The following is a 15,141-nucleotide window of genomic DNA, read 5'->3' on the forward strand; positions in this document are numbered from 1 at the left end:
AGAGATAAATTGTACCACATAGCAGGATAGGTGTGTCAGGCTGTGCTGGGTGGGACTGGGTAGGGGGGAGTATTCTCCTCATTCTCTGTCAGGAGGAGAAACATATTTTATAGATCATAATACATCCTTATGCAAACAGAACTGTAGAGATGGTACTATTATTAAATCCAAACATTTGCTGCACATATTACCATAAAGTGTAGTCCCTAATACTAGGAGTTCTACTAAGAGGTCTGGACCTTTATGGCACAGCGTGTAGTTAATTTGTATATGTAACTGCAGGTTCACTGGCGTGCGTGTGTGTTCTGGCCTGTGTGATTAGCCAGAGACAATCGCCATGCTGTGTGTGTTCTGGCCTGTGTGATTAGCCAGAGACAATCACCATGCGTGTGTGTTCTGGCCTGTGTGATTAGCCAGAGACAATCGCCATGCTGTGGTGGCAGCAGCTGCCCCAAGAGATAACAGGACCTTCATTACAGTTCCTGTAAGGATGGCAGATTGTCCCCTTTTGGTGTGTGTGTGTGTGTGTGTGTGTCTGTGTGTGTGTGTCTGTGTGTGTCTGTGTGTGTCTCACAAGTCTTTCTCTGCTGTCATAAGCCTGTTGTCTCTGTATATATATATATATACTCTTACAGACTCACCTGTCATGGCATTATAAGTGTGTGTGTGTCAGACGTGGGGGTCTAGTGTAAGCATGAGAGTGTGAGACAGTCAGGTTAGAGTGTGTGTCTTATTGTGTAACAGTACTAAGGTGTTCTATATATAGCTCAGAGAAAAACGACACAGACGGTTACTGCTGTTTTCCCTGCTGAGTTAGTTATGCAAGCTCCCCCCAAAATACCAGCACTGCTACGGTGCATGCACGCTCTGTCTCACTCTCTCCCTCTCACACAGATGCAGACACACACAAACGGTTGCACGCACACACAGAGAAATCCTTGAAAGACCGTTTCTGTTGTTTTCTCTTGAGTCTTCTCATTTGCATGATGTGCTGCTGTGCTGCTTGTCACGTCTCACACTCAATGACTACTTTCAGGAGAAATGTCTTTACTCATGAAAGGCAGAGGGGAAGTGGATAAGGATATGCTTTCAACCTGTCCAGTTCTTTAAGATCAGTGGGAATGAAGGAAAGGAGACAAGGAGACAGTAGAGGAAATGACTAGAATATTGAGATGCTGCCAGGGCCAGGTGATGTCTAACACCTGTTTTATCTGCCTTTGTTTCCCAGGGGAGCGTTTTCAGTGGTGCGCCGCTGTGTCAAACTTTGTACCGGCCAGGAATATGCTGCCAAAATCATCAATACCAAAAAGCTCTCAGCCAGAGGTGAGACACATACACCCACCCACACACAAACAATATGTGCCAACTGTCAAATAGCTGCATGGTGGGTAAGCTGTGTGGGATCTGGTGAAACTATATGATATAAAGTTAGCTTTCTCATCCCTATGCAGTGTGTGTGTAGTGTAAGATATATATAAATGTATACAGTTGAAGTCAGAAGTTTACATACACTTAGGTTGGAGTCATTAAAACTGTGTTTCAACCACTCCACAAATTTCTTGTTAACAACTAATTTTTCCAACAATTATTTACAGACAGATTATTTCACTTATAATTCACTGTATCACAATTCCAGTGGGTCAGAAGTTTACATACACTAAATTGACTGTGCTTTTAAACAGCTTGGAAAATTCCAGAAAATGATGTCATGGCTTTAGAAGCTTCTGATAGGCTAATTGACATCATTTGAGTCAATTGGAGGTGTACCTGTGGATGTATTTCAAGGCCTATCTTCAAACCCAGTGCCTCTTTGCTTGACATCATGGGAAAATCAAAAGAAATCTGCCAAGACCTCAGAAAAAAAATGTAGACCCCCACAAGTCTGGTTCATCCTTGGGAGCAATTTCCAAACGCCTGAAGGTAACACGTTCATCTGTACAAACAATAGTAAACAAGTATAAACACCATGGGACCACACAGCCGTCATACCGCTCAGGAAGGAGACGCGTTCTGTCTCCTAGAGATGAACGCACTTTGGTGCAAAAAGTGCAAATCAATCGCAGAACAACAGCAAAGGACCTTGTGAAGATGCTGGAGGAAACAGGTACAAAAGTATCTATATCCACAGTAAAACGAGTCCTATATTGGCATAACCTGAAGGGCGCTCAGCAAGGAAGAAGCCACTGCTCCAAAACTGACATAAAAAAGACAGACTACGGTTTGCAACTGCACATGGGGACAAAGATCATACTTTTTGGAGAAATGTTCTCTGGTCTGGTGAAACAAATATAGAACTGTTTGGCCATAATGACCATCGTTATGTTTGGAGGAAAAAGTGGGAGGCTTGCAAGCCGAAAAATACCATCCCAACCGTGAAGGACGGGGGTGGCAGCATCATGTTGTGGGGGTGCTTTGCTGCAGGAGGGACTGGTGCACATCACAAAATAGATGGCATCACGAGGAAGGAAAATTATGTGGATTTATTGAAGCAACATCTCAAGACATCAGTCAGGAAGTTAAAGCTTGGTCGCAAATGGGTCTTCCAAATGGACAATGACCCCAAGCATACATCCAAAGTTGTGGCAAAATGGCTTAAGTACAACAAAGTCAAGGTATTGGAGTGGCCATCATAAAGCCCTGACCTCAATCCTATAGAAAATGTGTGGGCAGAACTGAAAAAGCGTGTGCGAGCAAGGAGGCCTACAAACCTGACTCAGTTACACCAGCTCTGTCAGGAGGAATGGGCCAAAATTCACCCAACTTATTGTGGGAAGCTTGTGAAAGGCTACCTGAAACATTTGACTCAAGTTAAACAATTGAAATCAAATCAAATCAAATTTATTTATATAGCCCTTCGTACATCAGCTGATATCTCAAAGTGCTGTACAGAAACCCAGACTAAAACCCCAAACAGCAAGCAATGCAGGTGTAGAAGCACGGTGGCTAGGGAAAACTCCCTAGAAAGGCCAAAACCTAGGAAGAAACCTAGAGAGGAACCAGGCTATGTGGGGTGGCCAGTCCTCTTCTGGCTGTGCCGGGTGGAGATTTTAACAGAACATGGCCAAGATGTTCAAATGTTCATAAATGACCAGCATGGTCCAATAATAATGCAATAATAAAGGCAATGCTACCAAATAGTAATTGAGTGTATGTGAACTTCTGACCTACTGGGAATGTGATGAAAGAAATAAAAGATTAAATAAATAATTCTCTCTACTATTATTCTGACATTTCACATTCTTTGAAATAAAATGGTGATCCTAACTGACCTAAAACAGGGATTTTTTACTAGGATTAAATGTCAGGAATTGTGAAAAACTGAGTTTAAATGTAGTTGGCTAAGGTGTATGTAAATGTCCGACTTCAACTGTATATACAGTACTAGTCAAAAGTTTGGACACACCTACTCAAGTTTTTTTTCTTTACTATTTTCTACATTGTAAAACAATAGTGAAGATATCAAAACTATGAAATAACACATATGGAATCAAAAAGTATTCAACAAATCAAAATCTATTTTATATTTGAGATTCTTCAAAGTAGCCACCCTTTGCCTTGATGACAGCTTACACACTCTTAGCATCCTCTCAACCAGCTTCATGAGGTATTCAACCTGAAATGCATTTCAATTAACTGTTGTGAATATATTTCCTTGTATTTGAGACAATCAGTTGTGTTGTGACAAGGTAGAGTTGGTATACAGAAGATAGTCCTATTTGGTAAAAGACCAAGTCCATATTATGGCAAGAACAGCTCAAATAAGCAAAGACCAAGTCCATATTATGGCAAGAACAGCTCAAATAAGCAAAGACCAAGTCCATATTATGGCAAGAACAGCTCAAATAAGCAAAGACCAAGTCCATATTATGGCAAGAACAGCTCAAATAAGCAAAGACCAAGTCCATATTATGGCAAGAACAGCTCAAATAAGCAAAGACCAAGTCCATATTATGGCAAGAACAGCTCAAATAAGCAAAGACCAAGTCCATATTATGGCAAGAACAGCTCAAATAAGCAAAGACCAAGTCCATATTATGGCAAGAACAGCTCAAATAAGCAAAGAGAAACAACAGTCCATCATTAAAATCAAATCAAATCAAATGTATTTGTCACATACACATGGTTAGCAGATGTTAATGCGAGTGTAGCGAAATGCTTGTGCTTCTAGTTCCGACAATGCAGTAATATCCAACGAGTAATCTAACCTAACAATTTCACAATAACTACCTTATACACACAAGTGTAAAGGAATGAATAAGAATATGTACATAAAGATATATGAATGAGTGATGGTACAGAACGGCATAGGCAAGATGCAGTAGATGGTATAGAGTACAGTATATACATATGAGATGAGTAATGTAGGGTATGTAAACATTATATTATGTAGCATTGTTTAAAGTGGCTAGTGATACATTACATCAAGATGGCAAGATGCAGTAGATGGTATAGAGTACAGTATATACATATGAGATGAGTAATGTAGGGTATGTAAACATTATATTAAGTGTCATTGTTTAAAGTGGCTAGTGATACATTTATTACATTCATTTTTCCATTATTAAAGTGGCTGGAGTTGAGTCAGTATGTTGGCAGCAGCCAATCAATGTTAGTGATGGCTGTTTAACATCAGTCTGTTTAATCAGTCTGTTTAACAGTCTGATGGCCTTGAGATAGAAGCTGTTTTTCAGTCTCTCGGTCCCTGCTTTGATGCACTTCTACTGACCTCTCCTTCTGGATGATAGCGGGGTGAACAGGCAGTGGCTCGGGTGGTTGTTGTCCCTGATGATCTTTATGGCCTTCCTGAAATAGGACAAATATAAGCACCATATTATTATTATTATTATTATTATTATTATTATTAATACACACCTCTCTCGTCATAAGATATCTCCTATTGGCTAGAAACAGCTGACAATCAGGTGCATCTTACTAGCCTCATGTGAGGTGTGTGTGTGTTCTCAGTATGAGAGGGGATAGCCTAGCCAAGCCCTCATTGTTTAATTTAGTGTTTTAATATTGTTTGAGGCAGAAAGTTATAATTTGATATTTATAGGGCAGATTTACAGTCTATCAAAATATGAGTGTTCTATGTGTTTGTGTGTGCCTGTGTCCTCATTTCCTTGTGTCCTCTCCACCCTCTCCTTGTCTCCTCTCTTCCTGTTCTCTTCATCCTCTGAGCTGAGGAGACTAGAATATGGATGATGAGCTCTTTTAGTTATTCAGGCCTTTGCAGATGGTGGAGGAGACGAGGGAAAGGTAGGGTCAGCGACTGTACATTATTGAGATGCAGCCCCTTGTCTCTAAATGAAGATCTTCAGAGGTTGTCGTGCCATATCTGTTGGCAGTAGAAACGGTTCTACTCTCTCTCCCTCTCTCTCCCTCTCTCCCTCATTCTCTCTCCCCTTTCTCTCTGCTCTCTCTCTCTCCCTCATTCTCTCTCTCCCCTTTCTCTCTCTCCCTCTCTCTCTCCCTCTCTCTCTCTCCCTCTCCCTCTCTCTCTCTTTCTCCCTCTCTCCCTCATTCTCTCTCTAGCCCCTTTCTCTCTGCTCTCTCTCCCCTTCTCTCTTTCTCTCGCTCTCTCCGTCTCTCTATCAAGAGGAGCATAAATTACTGTCTCACTTTGTAGAATCAAGCGGCATCTCAAATATGTTAATGTGAGATTGCAGATCGAGGACACCAGAAGCACACACACACACATATATATAGACACACACATACACGCACACACACAATCACGCACACACACACACATTTAGAGGCAGTGTGAGGAAAAGGATCAATCAGCCAAATGCATCTGCTTTCTCTTGTTAGCTTGAGCTACTGATGAGCAGACTACTCATTCTCTATGTCTCAATCTATCATTCTCTCCATCCCTCCCTCTCTCTCTCTATATCTATATCATTCTCTCTCCATACCTCTCTCTCTCATTCTCTCTCTCATTCTCTCTGCAACACACACATACATACATACATACATACATACATACATACATACATACATACATACATACATACATACATACATACATACATACATACATACATACATACATACATACATACATACATACATACATACATAGATATACGTATAAATATATATAAACACACACTGAGTGTACAAAACTTTATGAACACCTGCTCTTTCCATGACATAGACTGACTAAATGAATCCAGGTGAAAACTATGATCCCTTATTGATGTCACTTGTTAAATCCACTTCAATCAGTGTAGGCAAAGGGGGGAAACAGGTTGAAGAATGATTTTTACACGTTGAGACAATTGAGACATGGATTGTATGTGTGCCATTCAGAGGGTGAATGGGCAAGACAAAATACAGTGCCTTGCGAAAGTATTCGGCCCCCTTGAACTTTGCGACCTTTTGCCACATTTCAGGCTTCAAACATAAAGATATAAAACTGTATTTTTTTGTGAAGAATCAACAACAAGTGGGACACAATCATGAAGTGGAACGACATTTATTGGATATTTCAAACTTTTTTAACAAATCAAAAACTGAAAAATTGGGCGTGCAAAATTATTCAGCCCCCTTAAGTTAATACTTTGTAGCGCCACCTTTTGCTGCGATTACAGCTGTAAGTCGCTTGGGGTATGTCTCTATCAGTTTTGCACATCGAGAGACCGAAATTGTTTCCCATTCCTCCTTGCAAAACAGCTCGAGCTCAGTAAGGTTGGATGGAGAGCATTTGTGAACAGCAGTTTTCAGTTCTTTCCACAGATTCTCGATTGGATTCAGGTCTGGACTTTGACTTGGCCATTCTAACACCTGGATATGTTTATTTTTGAACCATTTCCATTGTAGATTTTGCTTTATGTTTTGGATCATTGTCTTGTTGGAAGACAAATCTCCGTCCCAGTCTCAGGTCTTTTGCAGACTCCATCAGGTTTTCTTCCAGAATGGTCCTGTATTTGGCTCCATCCATCTTCTCATCAATTTTAACCATCTTCCCTGTCCCTGCTGAAGAAAAGCAGGCCCAAACCATGATGCTGCCACCACCATGTTTGACAGTGGGGATGGTGTGTTCAGGGTGATGAGCTGTGTTGCTTTTACGCCAAACATAACGTTTTGCATTGTTGCCAAAAAGTTCAATTTTGGTTTCATCTGACCAGAGCACCTTCTTCCACATGTTTGGTGTGTCTCCCAGGTGGCTTGTGGCAAACTTTAAACAACACTTTTTATGGATATCTTTAAAAATGGCTTTCTTCTTGCCACTCTTCCATAAAGGCCAGATTTGTGCAATATACGACTGATTGTTGTCCTATGGACAGAGTCTCCCACCTCAGCTGTAGATCTCTGCAGTTCATCCAGAGTGATCATGGGCCTCTTGGCTGCATCTCTGATCAGTCTTCTCCTTGTATGAGCTGAAAGTTTTAGAGGGACGGCAAGGTCTTGGTAGATTTGCAGTGGTCTGATACTCCTTCCATTTCAATATTATCGCTTGCACAGTGCTCCTTGGGATGTTTAAAGCTTGGGAAATCTTTTTGTATCCAAATCCGCTTTAAACTTCTTCACAACAGTATCTCGGACCTGCCTGGTGTGTTCCTTGTTCTTCATGATGCTCTCTGCGCTTTTAACGGACCTCTGAGACTATCACAGTGCAGGTGCATTTATACGGAGACTTGATTACACACAGGTGGATTGTATTTATCATCATTAGTCATTTAGGTCAACATTGGATCATTCAGAGATCCTCACTGAACTTCTGGAGAGAGTTTGCTGCACTGAAAGTAAAGGGGCTGAATAATTTTGCACGCCCAATTTTTCAGTTTTTGATTTGTTAAAAAAGTTTGAAATATCCAATAAATGTCGTTCCACTTCATGATTGTGTCCCACTTGTTGTTGATTCTTCACAAAAAAATACAGTTTTATATCTTTATGTTTGAAGCCTGAAATGTGGCAAAAGGTTGCAAAGTTGAAGGGGGCCGAATACTTTCGCAAGGCACTGTATCTATTCTTTATCTCTCCCCTCCTCTGTTCTCCTCTTCTCCCTCCATCCCTCCATCTGAAGCTATCGTAAAGGGGAGTTAATATGGGGCAGTTGAAACCCTCAGGGTATCTACTGTATATACAACACACTGTGTGTGTGGGCACGTGCGTATATTGATGGGGACTTTATATACTAAAATATTGCTCGCCTTCTGTTGAATACACTTACATTGTATAAAAGCTCTGATTTCCTCCTTCGTGGTAATGATATAATATATATCATATTGTACCATATTATGATATCATTGTATCAATATTATATCTTCTTATTCTCTCTTCAGATCACCAGAAGCTGGAGAGGGAAGCCAGGATCTGCAGATTGCTCAAACACTCCAATATCGGTCAGTACCTGTAACTCTCTCTCTCTCTCTGCTGCTGGGGCTGCAGCACAGGAAGAATATGAGAATATGTTTTCTGCTGATGTTCTCAACCAATAGCTCTCTCTCTCTCTCTCTCTCTCCCTCTCTCTCTAGTTCGTCTCCATGACAGCATATCAGAGGAGGGCTTCCACTACCTTCTGTTTGACTTGTGAGTGGCAGTGCTCTCCTCCCTCTCTCCTCTCCTCCCTCTCTCCTCCCTCTCTCATCTCCTCCCTCTCTCCTCTCTTCCCTCAATATCTTTTATCCCTCCCTTCTTCTTCTATCCTTCCTCTTTTACTTCCATCCCATTTTCCTGCCTTTTCTTCTCACCTTCCTTCTTATTGCCCTCTTCTCTCATCCTCCCCCTCTCCTCTTCCTTCTTCTTGTTGTCTCATCCTCCCCCTCATCCTCCCCCTCTCTTCTTCCTCCTTCTTCTTGTTGTCTCATCATCCCCCTCATCCTCCCCCTCTCTCTTCCTCCTTCTTCTTGTTGTCTCATCATCCCTCTCCTCTTCCTCCTTCTCCTTCTCTCATCATCCCCCTCTCCTCTTCCTCCTTCTCCTTCTCTCATCATCCCCCTCTCCTCTTCCTCCTTCTCCTTCTCTCATCATCCCCCTCTCCTCTTCCTCCTTCTCTCATCATCCCCCTCTCTATTTCTCCTTCTCTCATCCTCCCCCTCTCCTCTTCCTCTTCTCCTTCTCTCATCATCCTCTTCCTCCTTCTCCTTCTCTCATCATCCCCTCTCCTCTTCCTCCTTCTCCTTCTCTCATCATCCCCCTCTCTCTTCCTCCTTCTCCTTCTCTCATCATCCCCCTCTCCTCTTCCTCCTTCTCCTTCTCTCATCATCCCCCTCTCCTCTTCCTCCTTCTCCTTCTCCCATCATCCCCCTCTCCTATTCCTCCTTCTCCTTCTCTCATCATCCCCTCTCTCCTCCTTCCTCCTTCTCCTCTTCCTCCTTCCATCATCCCCCTCTCCTATTCCTCCTTCTCCTTCTCCCATTTCTCCCCCTCTCCCTTCCTCTTCCTCCTTCTCCTTCTCTCATCATCCCCCTCTCCTATTCCTCCTTCTCCTTCTCTCATCATCCCCTTCTCCTATTCCTCCTTCTCCTTCTCCATCATCCCCTCTCTATTCCTCTTCCTCCTTCTCTCATCATCCCCCTCTCCTATTCCTCTTTCTCCTTCCTTCTCTCATCATCCCCCCCTCTCCTATTCCTCCTCTCTCTCATCATCCCCCTCTCCTATTCCTCTTCCTCATTCTCTCATCATCCCCTCTCCTCTTCCTCCTCTCCTTCTTCATCCTCCCCCCTCCTATTCTCCTTCTCCTTCTCTCATCATCCCCCCTCCTCTTCCTCTTCCTCCTTCTCCTCCATCATCCCCCTCTCCTATTCCTCCTTCTCCTTCTCCCATCATCCCCCTCTCCTATTCTCCTTCTCCTTCTCTCATCATCCCCCTCTTCCTCCTCTCCTTCTCCCATCATCCCCCTCTCCTCTTCCTTCTCCTTCTCTCATCATCCCCCTCTCCCCCTCTTTCTCCTTCTTCTCCATCATCTTCTTCTCCTTCTCCTTCTCTCATCATCCCCCTCTCCTCTTCCTCCTTCTCTCTCATCATCCCCCTCTCCTCTTCCTCCTTCTCTCATCATCCCCCTCTCCTCTTCCTCCTCTCTCTCATCCCCCTCTCATTCCTCTTCCTCCTTCCTTCTCTCATCCCCTTTCTCTCATTCCTTTTCTCTCATCATCCCCCTCTCTCTTCCTCCTTCTCTCCATCCCCCCCCTCCTCCTCCTTTCTCTCTCATCATTTTCTCTCCTCCTCCTCATTTCCAAGGAGATTTTTCCCTTCCTCATTCTTACATCCCCCCTTCCTCCTCTTTCACATGCTCAGTTCCATCTTTCCTTCCCTTGCACCCCCTCACTCTCGCTCCTTCTCTCATCATCCCACACACAAACTCTTCCTCCTTCTCTCATCATCCCACCCTCCCTGCCTCCTTCCTCATCATCCCCCTCTCCTCTGTGTGATTGAATCCTTCTATGTGCCTTCTCTCATCATCCCTCTCCTCTTCCTCCTTCTCTCATCCTCCCCCTCTCCTCTTCCTCCTTCTCTCATCCTCCCCCTCTCCTCTTCCTCAACTTCTCTCATCCTCTTGTCTTCTCTCATCCTAGTTCTCTCATCCTTTTCCTCCTTCTTCTCTTCCCCTCCCCCTGTCTCCTTCTCTAGCTTTTCTCTGTGTCATTTCAAGGAGATTTTTCTGTGTACATAACCATCCTCCTCTTTGCAACTAGTGTCTCAGTTCCATCTTTAGTGTCTGTGTGCACACACACACACACACACACACACTGTGTGTCAACTAGTGTCTGTGTGTCCTGTCTCCTGGTCAACCAAGTGTCCAGTCAATCCCTGCAGTGTCTGTGTGTCAACTAGTGTCTGTGTGTCACCTAGTGTCTGTGTGATTGAATATGTGCGTTCATATGTGCATTTGTGTGTGTCTGTGTGTTAGCTAGTCTGTGTGTTAGCTAGTCTGTGTGTCAACTAGTGTCTGTGTGTTAGCTAGTCTGTGTGTCAACTAGTGTCTGTGTGTCAACTAGTGTCTGTGTGTCAACTAGTGTCTGTGTGTTAGCTAGTGTCTGTGTGTTAGCTAGTGTCTGTGTGTTAGCTAGTGTCTGTGTGTCAACTAGTGTCTGTGTGTCAACTAGTGTCTGTGTGTCAACTAGTGTGTGTGTCAACTAGTGTCTGTGTGTTAGCTAGTGTCTGTGTGTCAACTAGTGTCTGTGTGTTAGCTAGTGTCTGTGTGTCAACTAGTGTCTGTGTGTTAGCTAGTCTGTGTGTCAACTAGTGTCTGTGTCAACTAGTGTCTGTGTCAACTTGTGTCTGTGTGTCACCTAGTGTCTGTGTGTCACCTAGTGTCTGTGTGTCAACTAGTGTGTGTGTCAACTAGTGTGTGTGTCAGCTAGTGTCTGTGTGTTAGCTAGTGTCTGTGTGTTAGCTAGTCTGTGTGTCAACTAGTGTCTGTGTGTCAACTAGTGTCTGTGTGTCAACTAGTGTCTGTGTGTCCACTAGTGTCTGTGTGTCCACTAGTGTCTGTGTGTCAACTAGTGTCTGTGTGTCAACTAGTGTCTGTGTGTCAACTAGTGTGTGTGTGTCAACTAGTGTCTGTGTGTCAGCTAGTGTCTGTGTGTTAGCTAGTGTCTGTGTGTTAGCTAGTGTCTGTGTGTTAGCTAGTGTCTGTGTGTTAGCTTGTGTCTGTGTGTTAACTAGTGTATGTGTGTTAGCTAACCTGTGTGTTAGCTAGTGTCTGTATGTTAACAAGTCTGTTTGGTAACTAGTGTCTGTGTGTTAGCTAGCCTGTGTGTTAGCTAGTGTCTGTGTGTTAGCTAGTGTCTGTATGTTAACTAGTCTGTGTGTTAACTAGTGTCTGTGTGTTGTAGGGTGACAGGTGGAGAGCTGTTTGAGGACATTGTGGCCAGAGAGTACTACAGTGAAGCAGATGCCAGGTAAACACCTTTTACGCAGTACACCCTCTTTATCCATTCATCCATCCATTCTCTATCACATGCTCTCTCTCTCTTTCTCTCTCTCTCTCCTGTTCAATGTTACTCTCAGTTTACCTTGTAGAATACATTTTCATTGCACTGAGCACTTCTCCTCAGCTTGCACAGACACGCACAGACGCACACACACACACACACACACAGACCGACACAGCCATGCCCCGCAGGAATTTGACTGTGGAGGTGTTGTGTGTGTGTGTGTGTGGGAGGGACAGAGAGAGAGAGAGAGAGAGAAAGAGAGAGAGAATACATATTTCACCGTGTGTAAATCCTAGCTGCATTGCTCTACCCTGTGTGTCTGTTCTGATTTTTTTCCTACTTTCCATGTGTCCTCTGTCCGTCTCTCTGTCTCTCCGAGATTGGTAGTGTGTTGCTCATGGCAACCTATGCAAAAAAAAGAAAATAAATTAAAGTCAGAGAGAGAACCTGTTCTCATTTTTATTATGCAGTTTTTATATAAAAAAACACAGGCAAAGTCACCAAGTTAGACATCTCTTTCACAGTCACAGACAGACAGACAGACAGACAGACTGCAGTTCATTCCTACGCTGCTTGATTCCTAGAACAGTGCATTTCCTCTTCATCATCTCTCTGACAGGTGTTCACAAGGTGTTCACACACAATACTTGAAAGTTGAGGGGCGCTTGATTTAGCTTGACTTTTGCACTTTTGGGACTAAAATAGAATTGGACAGAATACTTTATTGCCCTCTAGAGGTAATTTGTCTAGCACATTTTAAGAGCACTGCAATACACCACACAAAACGCAGATGCAGCACACTGACAGACTAACCCACTCCCCCTGGTGTTGTCATACAGTCACTGCATCCAGCAGATCCTGGAGGCTGTGTTACACTGTCACCAGTCGGGCGTGGTACACAGAGATCTCAAGGTGAGTTAACTGTGTGTGTGCTCTCCACCTGTTCCCTCTGAGATAGATCTGCTGTCTGTGCTGACATTAATATACAACAGTCCTACTGGGATTAACACTGTGTGTGTGTGAGAGTGTTTGCGTGCGTGCGTGTGTGTGTGTGAGTGTGTGTGTGTGTGTCAAAAGTGTTGAAATGTTATGAGCAGTAACTTTTAGAGGGAAGTCTTCTAGATGAGGTTTGCAGAGCTGTCATTAGATGAAGTAACAGCATGTGTCTGTGAAATGATTGGTTTCCCTAGTGAGTGTTTATTAAGTTACCAGCAGAACGGTGACTGAAACTGTGGTTTTTATTTTAAACATTCATCAATAACTCACATGACACACACACACACACACACACTGGGAATACTGCAGTATATCTAACACAGGGGCTGTAAACACAGGGTTGTAGATAACACAGGGGCTGTAGATAACACAGGGGCTGTAGATAACACAGGGGCTGTAGATAACACAGGGGCTGTTAGATAACACAGGGCTGTAGATAACACAGGGGTTGTAGATACACAGGGGCTGTTAGATAACAGGGGCTGTTAGATAACACAGGGGCTGTAGATAACACAGGGGCTGTTAGATAACACAGGGGCTGTTAGATAACACAGGGGCTGTTAGATAACACAGGGGCTGTTAGATAACACACAGGTTGTAGATAACACAGGGGCTGTTAGATAACACAGGGGCTGTTAGATAACACAGGGGCTGTAGATAACACAGGGGCTGTAGATAACACAGGGGCTGTAGATAGATAACACAGGGGCTGTTAGATAACACAGGGGCTGTAGATAACACACAGGTTGTAGATAACACAGGGGCTGTAGATAACACAGGTTGTTAGATAACACAGGGGCTGTTAGATAACACAGGGGCTGTTAGATAACACAGGGGTTGTAGATAACACAGGGGCTGTAGATAACACAGGGGCTGTTAGATAACACAGGGGCTGTAGATAACACAGGGGTTGTAGATAATACAGGGGCTGTAGATAACACAGGGGTTGTAGAGTGCCTTTCAAAACTATTCACCCCCCTTGGTGTTTTTCCTATTTTGTTGCATTACAACTTGTAATTGAAATAGATTTTTATTTGGATTTCATGTAATGGACATACACAAAATAGTCCAAATTTGTGAAGTGAAATGAAAAAAATAACTTGTTTCAAAAAAATTCCAAAAAATGGAAAAGTGGTGCGTGCATATGTATTCACCCCCTTTGCTATGAAGCCCCTAAATAAGATCTGGTGCAACCAATTACCTTCAGAAGTCACATAATTCGTTAAATAAAATCCACCTGTGTGAAATCTAAGTGTCACATGATCTGTCACATGATCTCAGTATATATACACCTGTTCTGAAAGGACACCACTAAGCAAGGGGCTCCACCAAGCAAGCATCACCATGAAGACCAAGGAGCTCTCCAAACAGGTCAGGGACAAAGTTGTGGAGAAGTACAGATCAGGGTTGGGTTGTAAAAAAATATCTGAAACTTTGAACATCCCACAGAGCATCATTAAATCTATTATAAAAACATGGAAAGAATATGTCACCACAACAAACCTGCCAAGAAATGGCCGCCCACCAAAACTCACGGGCCAGGCAAGGAGGGCATTAATCAGAGAGGCAATAAAGAGACCAAAGATAACCTGAAGGGGCTGCAAAGCTCCACAGCGGAGATTGGAGTATCTGTCCCAAAGAGCTGGGCTTTACAAAAAAAGTGGCCAGAAAAAAGCTTTTGGGCCATCAAGGAAAATGCTATGTCTGGCGCAAACCCAACACCTCTCATCACCCCAAGAATACCATCCCTACAGTGAAGCATGGTGGTGGCAGCATCATGCTGTGGGGATGTTTTTTATCAGCAGGGACTGGGAAACTGTTCAGAATTTAAGGAATGATGGATGGCGCTAATTACAGAGAAATTCTTGAGGGAAAACTGTTTCAGTCATCCAGAGATTGGGACGGAGGTTCACCTTCCAGCAGGACAATGACCCTAAGAATACTGCTAAAGCAACACTCGAGTAGTTTAAGGGGAAACACTGTAGATAACACAGGGCTGTAGATAATATAGTGGTTGTAGAAAACACAGGGGTTGTAGAAAACACAGGGCCTGTAGATAACACAGGGGCTGTAGATGGCCGAGGGCCAACTTCCATTACTGTTTATTAGATTACCTTCAAAGTTTGTGGTCTCTACAGCACACCCCCCCTCTCTCACCCACTTTCTCAGCCTAACTTCCACCAGAGCAACCTAACCTACTTAGTAATCATCATTGCAGCAAAACAGACAAGTTATTGTCTGTGTGTTGGTGATAGTG

General features: G+C 43.4%; 1 protein-coding gene across 15 annotated transcripts in view; it reads left to right on the plus strand.

The window, feature by feature from the left end:
- Positions 1-15,141, plus strand: part of LOC112219901 (calcium/calmodulin-dependent protein kinase type II subunit beta) — a 57,853-nt gene that overhangs the window by 974 nt on the left and 41,738 nt on the right. For all 15 annotated transcript variants that reach the window (XR_006079470.1, XM_042302545.1, XM_042302535.1 and 12 more), the window contains exons 2-6: positions 1,229-1,323; positions 8,292-8,351; positions 8,484-8,538; positions 11,787-11,852; positions 12,728-12,800. Coding sequence is in view for 14 of the 15 variants with exons in the window: in XM_042302545.1 (XP_042158479.1) it covers positions 1,229-1,323; positions 8,292-8,351; positions 8,484-8,538; positions 11,787-11,852; positions 12,728-12,800 (349 nt within the window). In the remaining variant the exon portion in view is untranslated. The remainder of the gene's footprint in view (positions 1-1,228; positions 1,324-8,291; positions 8,352-8,483; positions 8,539-11,786; positions 11,853-12,727; positions 12,801-15,141) is intronic.

The sequence above is a fragment of the Oncorhynchus tshawytscha genome, linkage group LG20 (genome assembly GCF_018296145.1).
Source record: "Oncorhynchus tshawytscha isolate Ot180627B linkage group LG20, Otsh_v2.0, whole genome shotgun sequence".
NCBI lineage: Eukaryota > Metazoa > Chordata > Actinopteri > Salmoniformes > Salmonidae > Oncorhynchus > Oncorhynchus tshawytscha.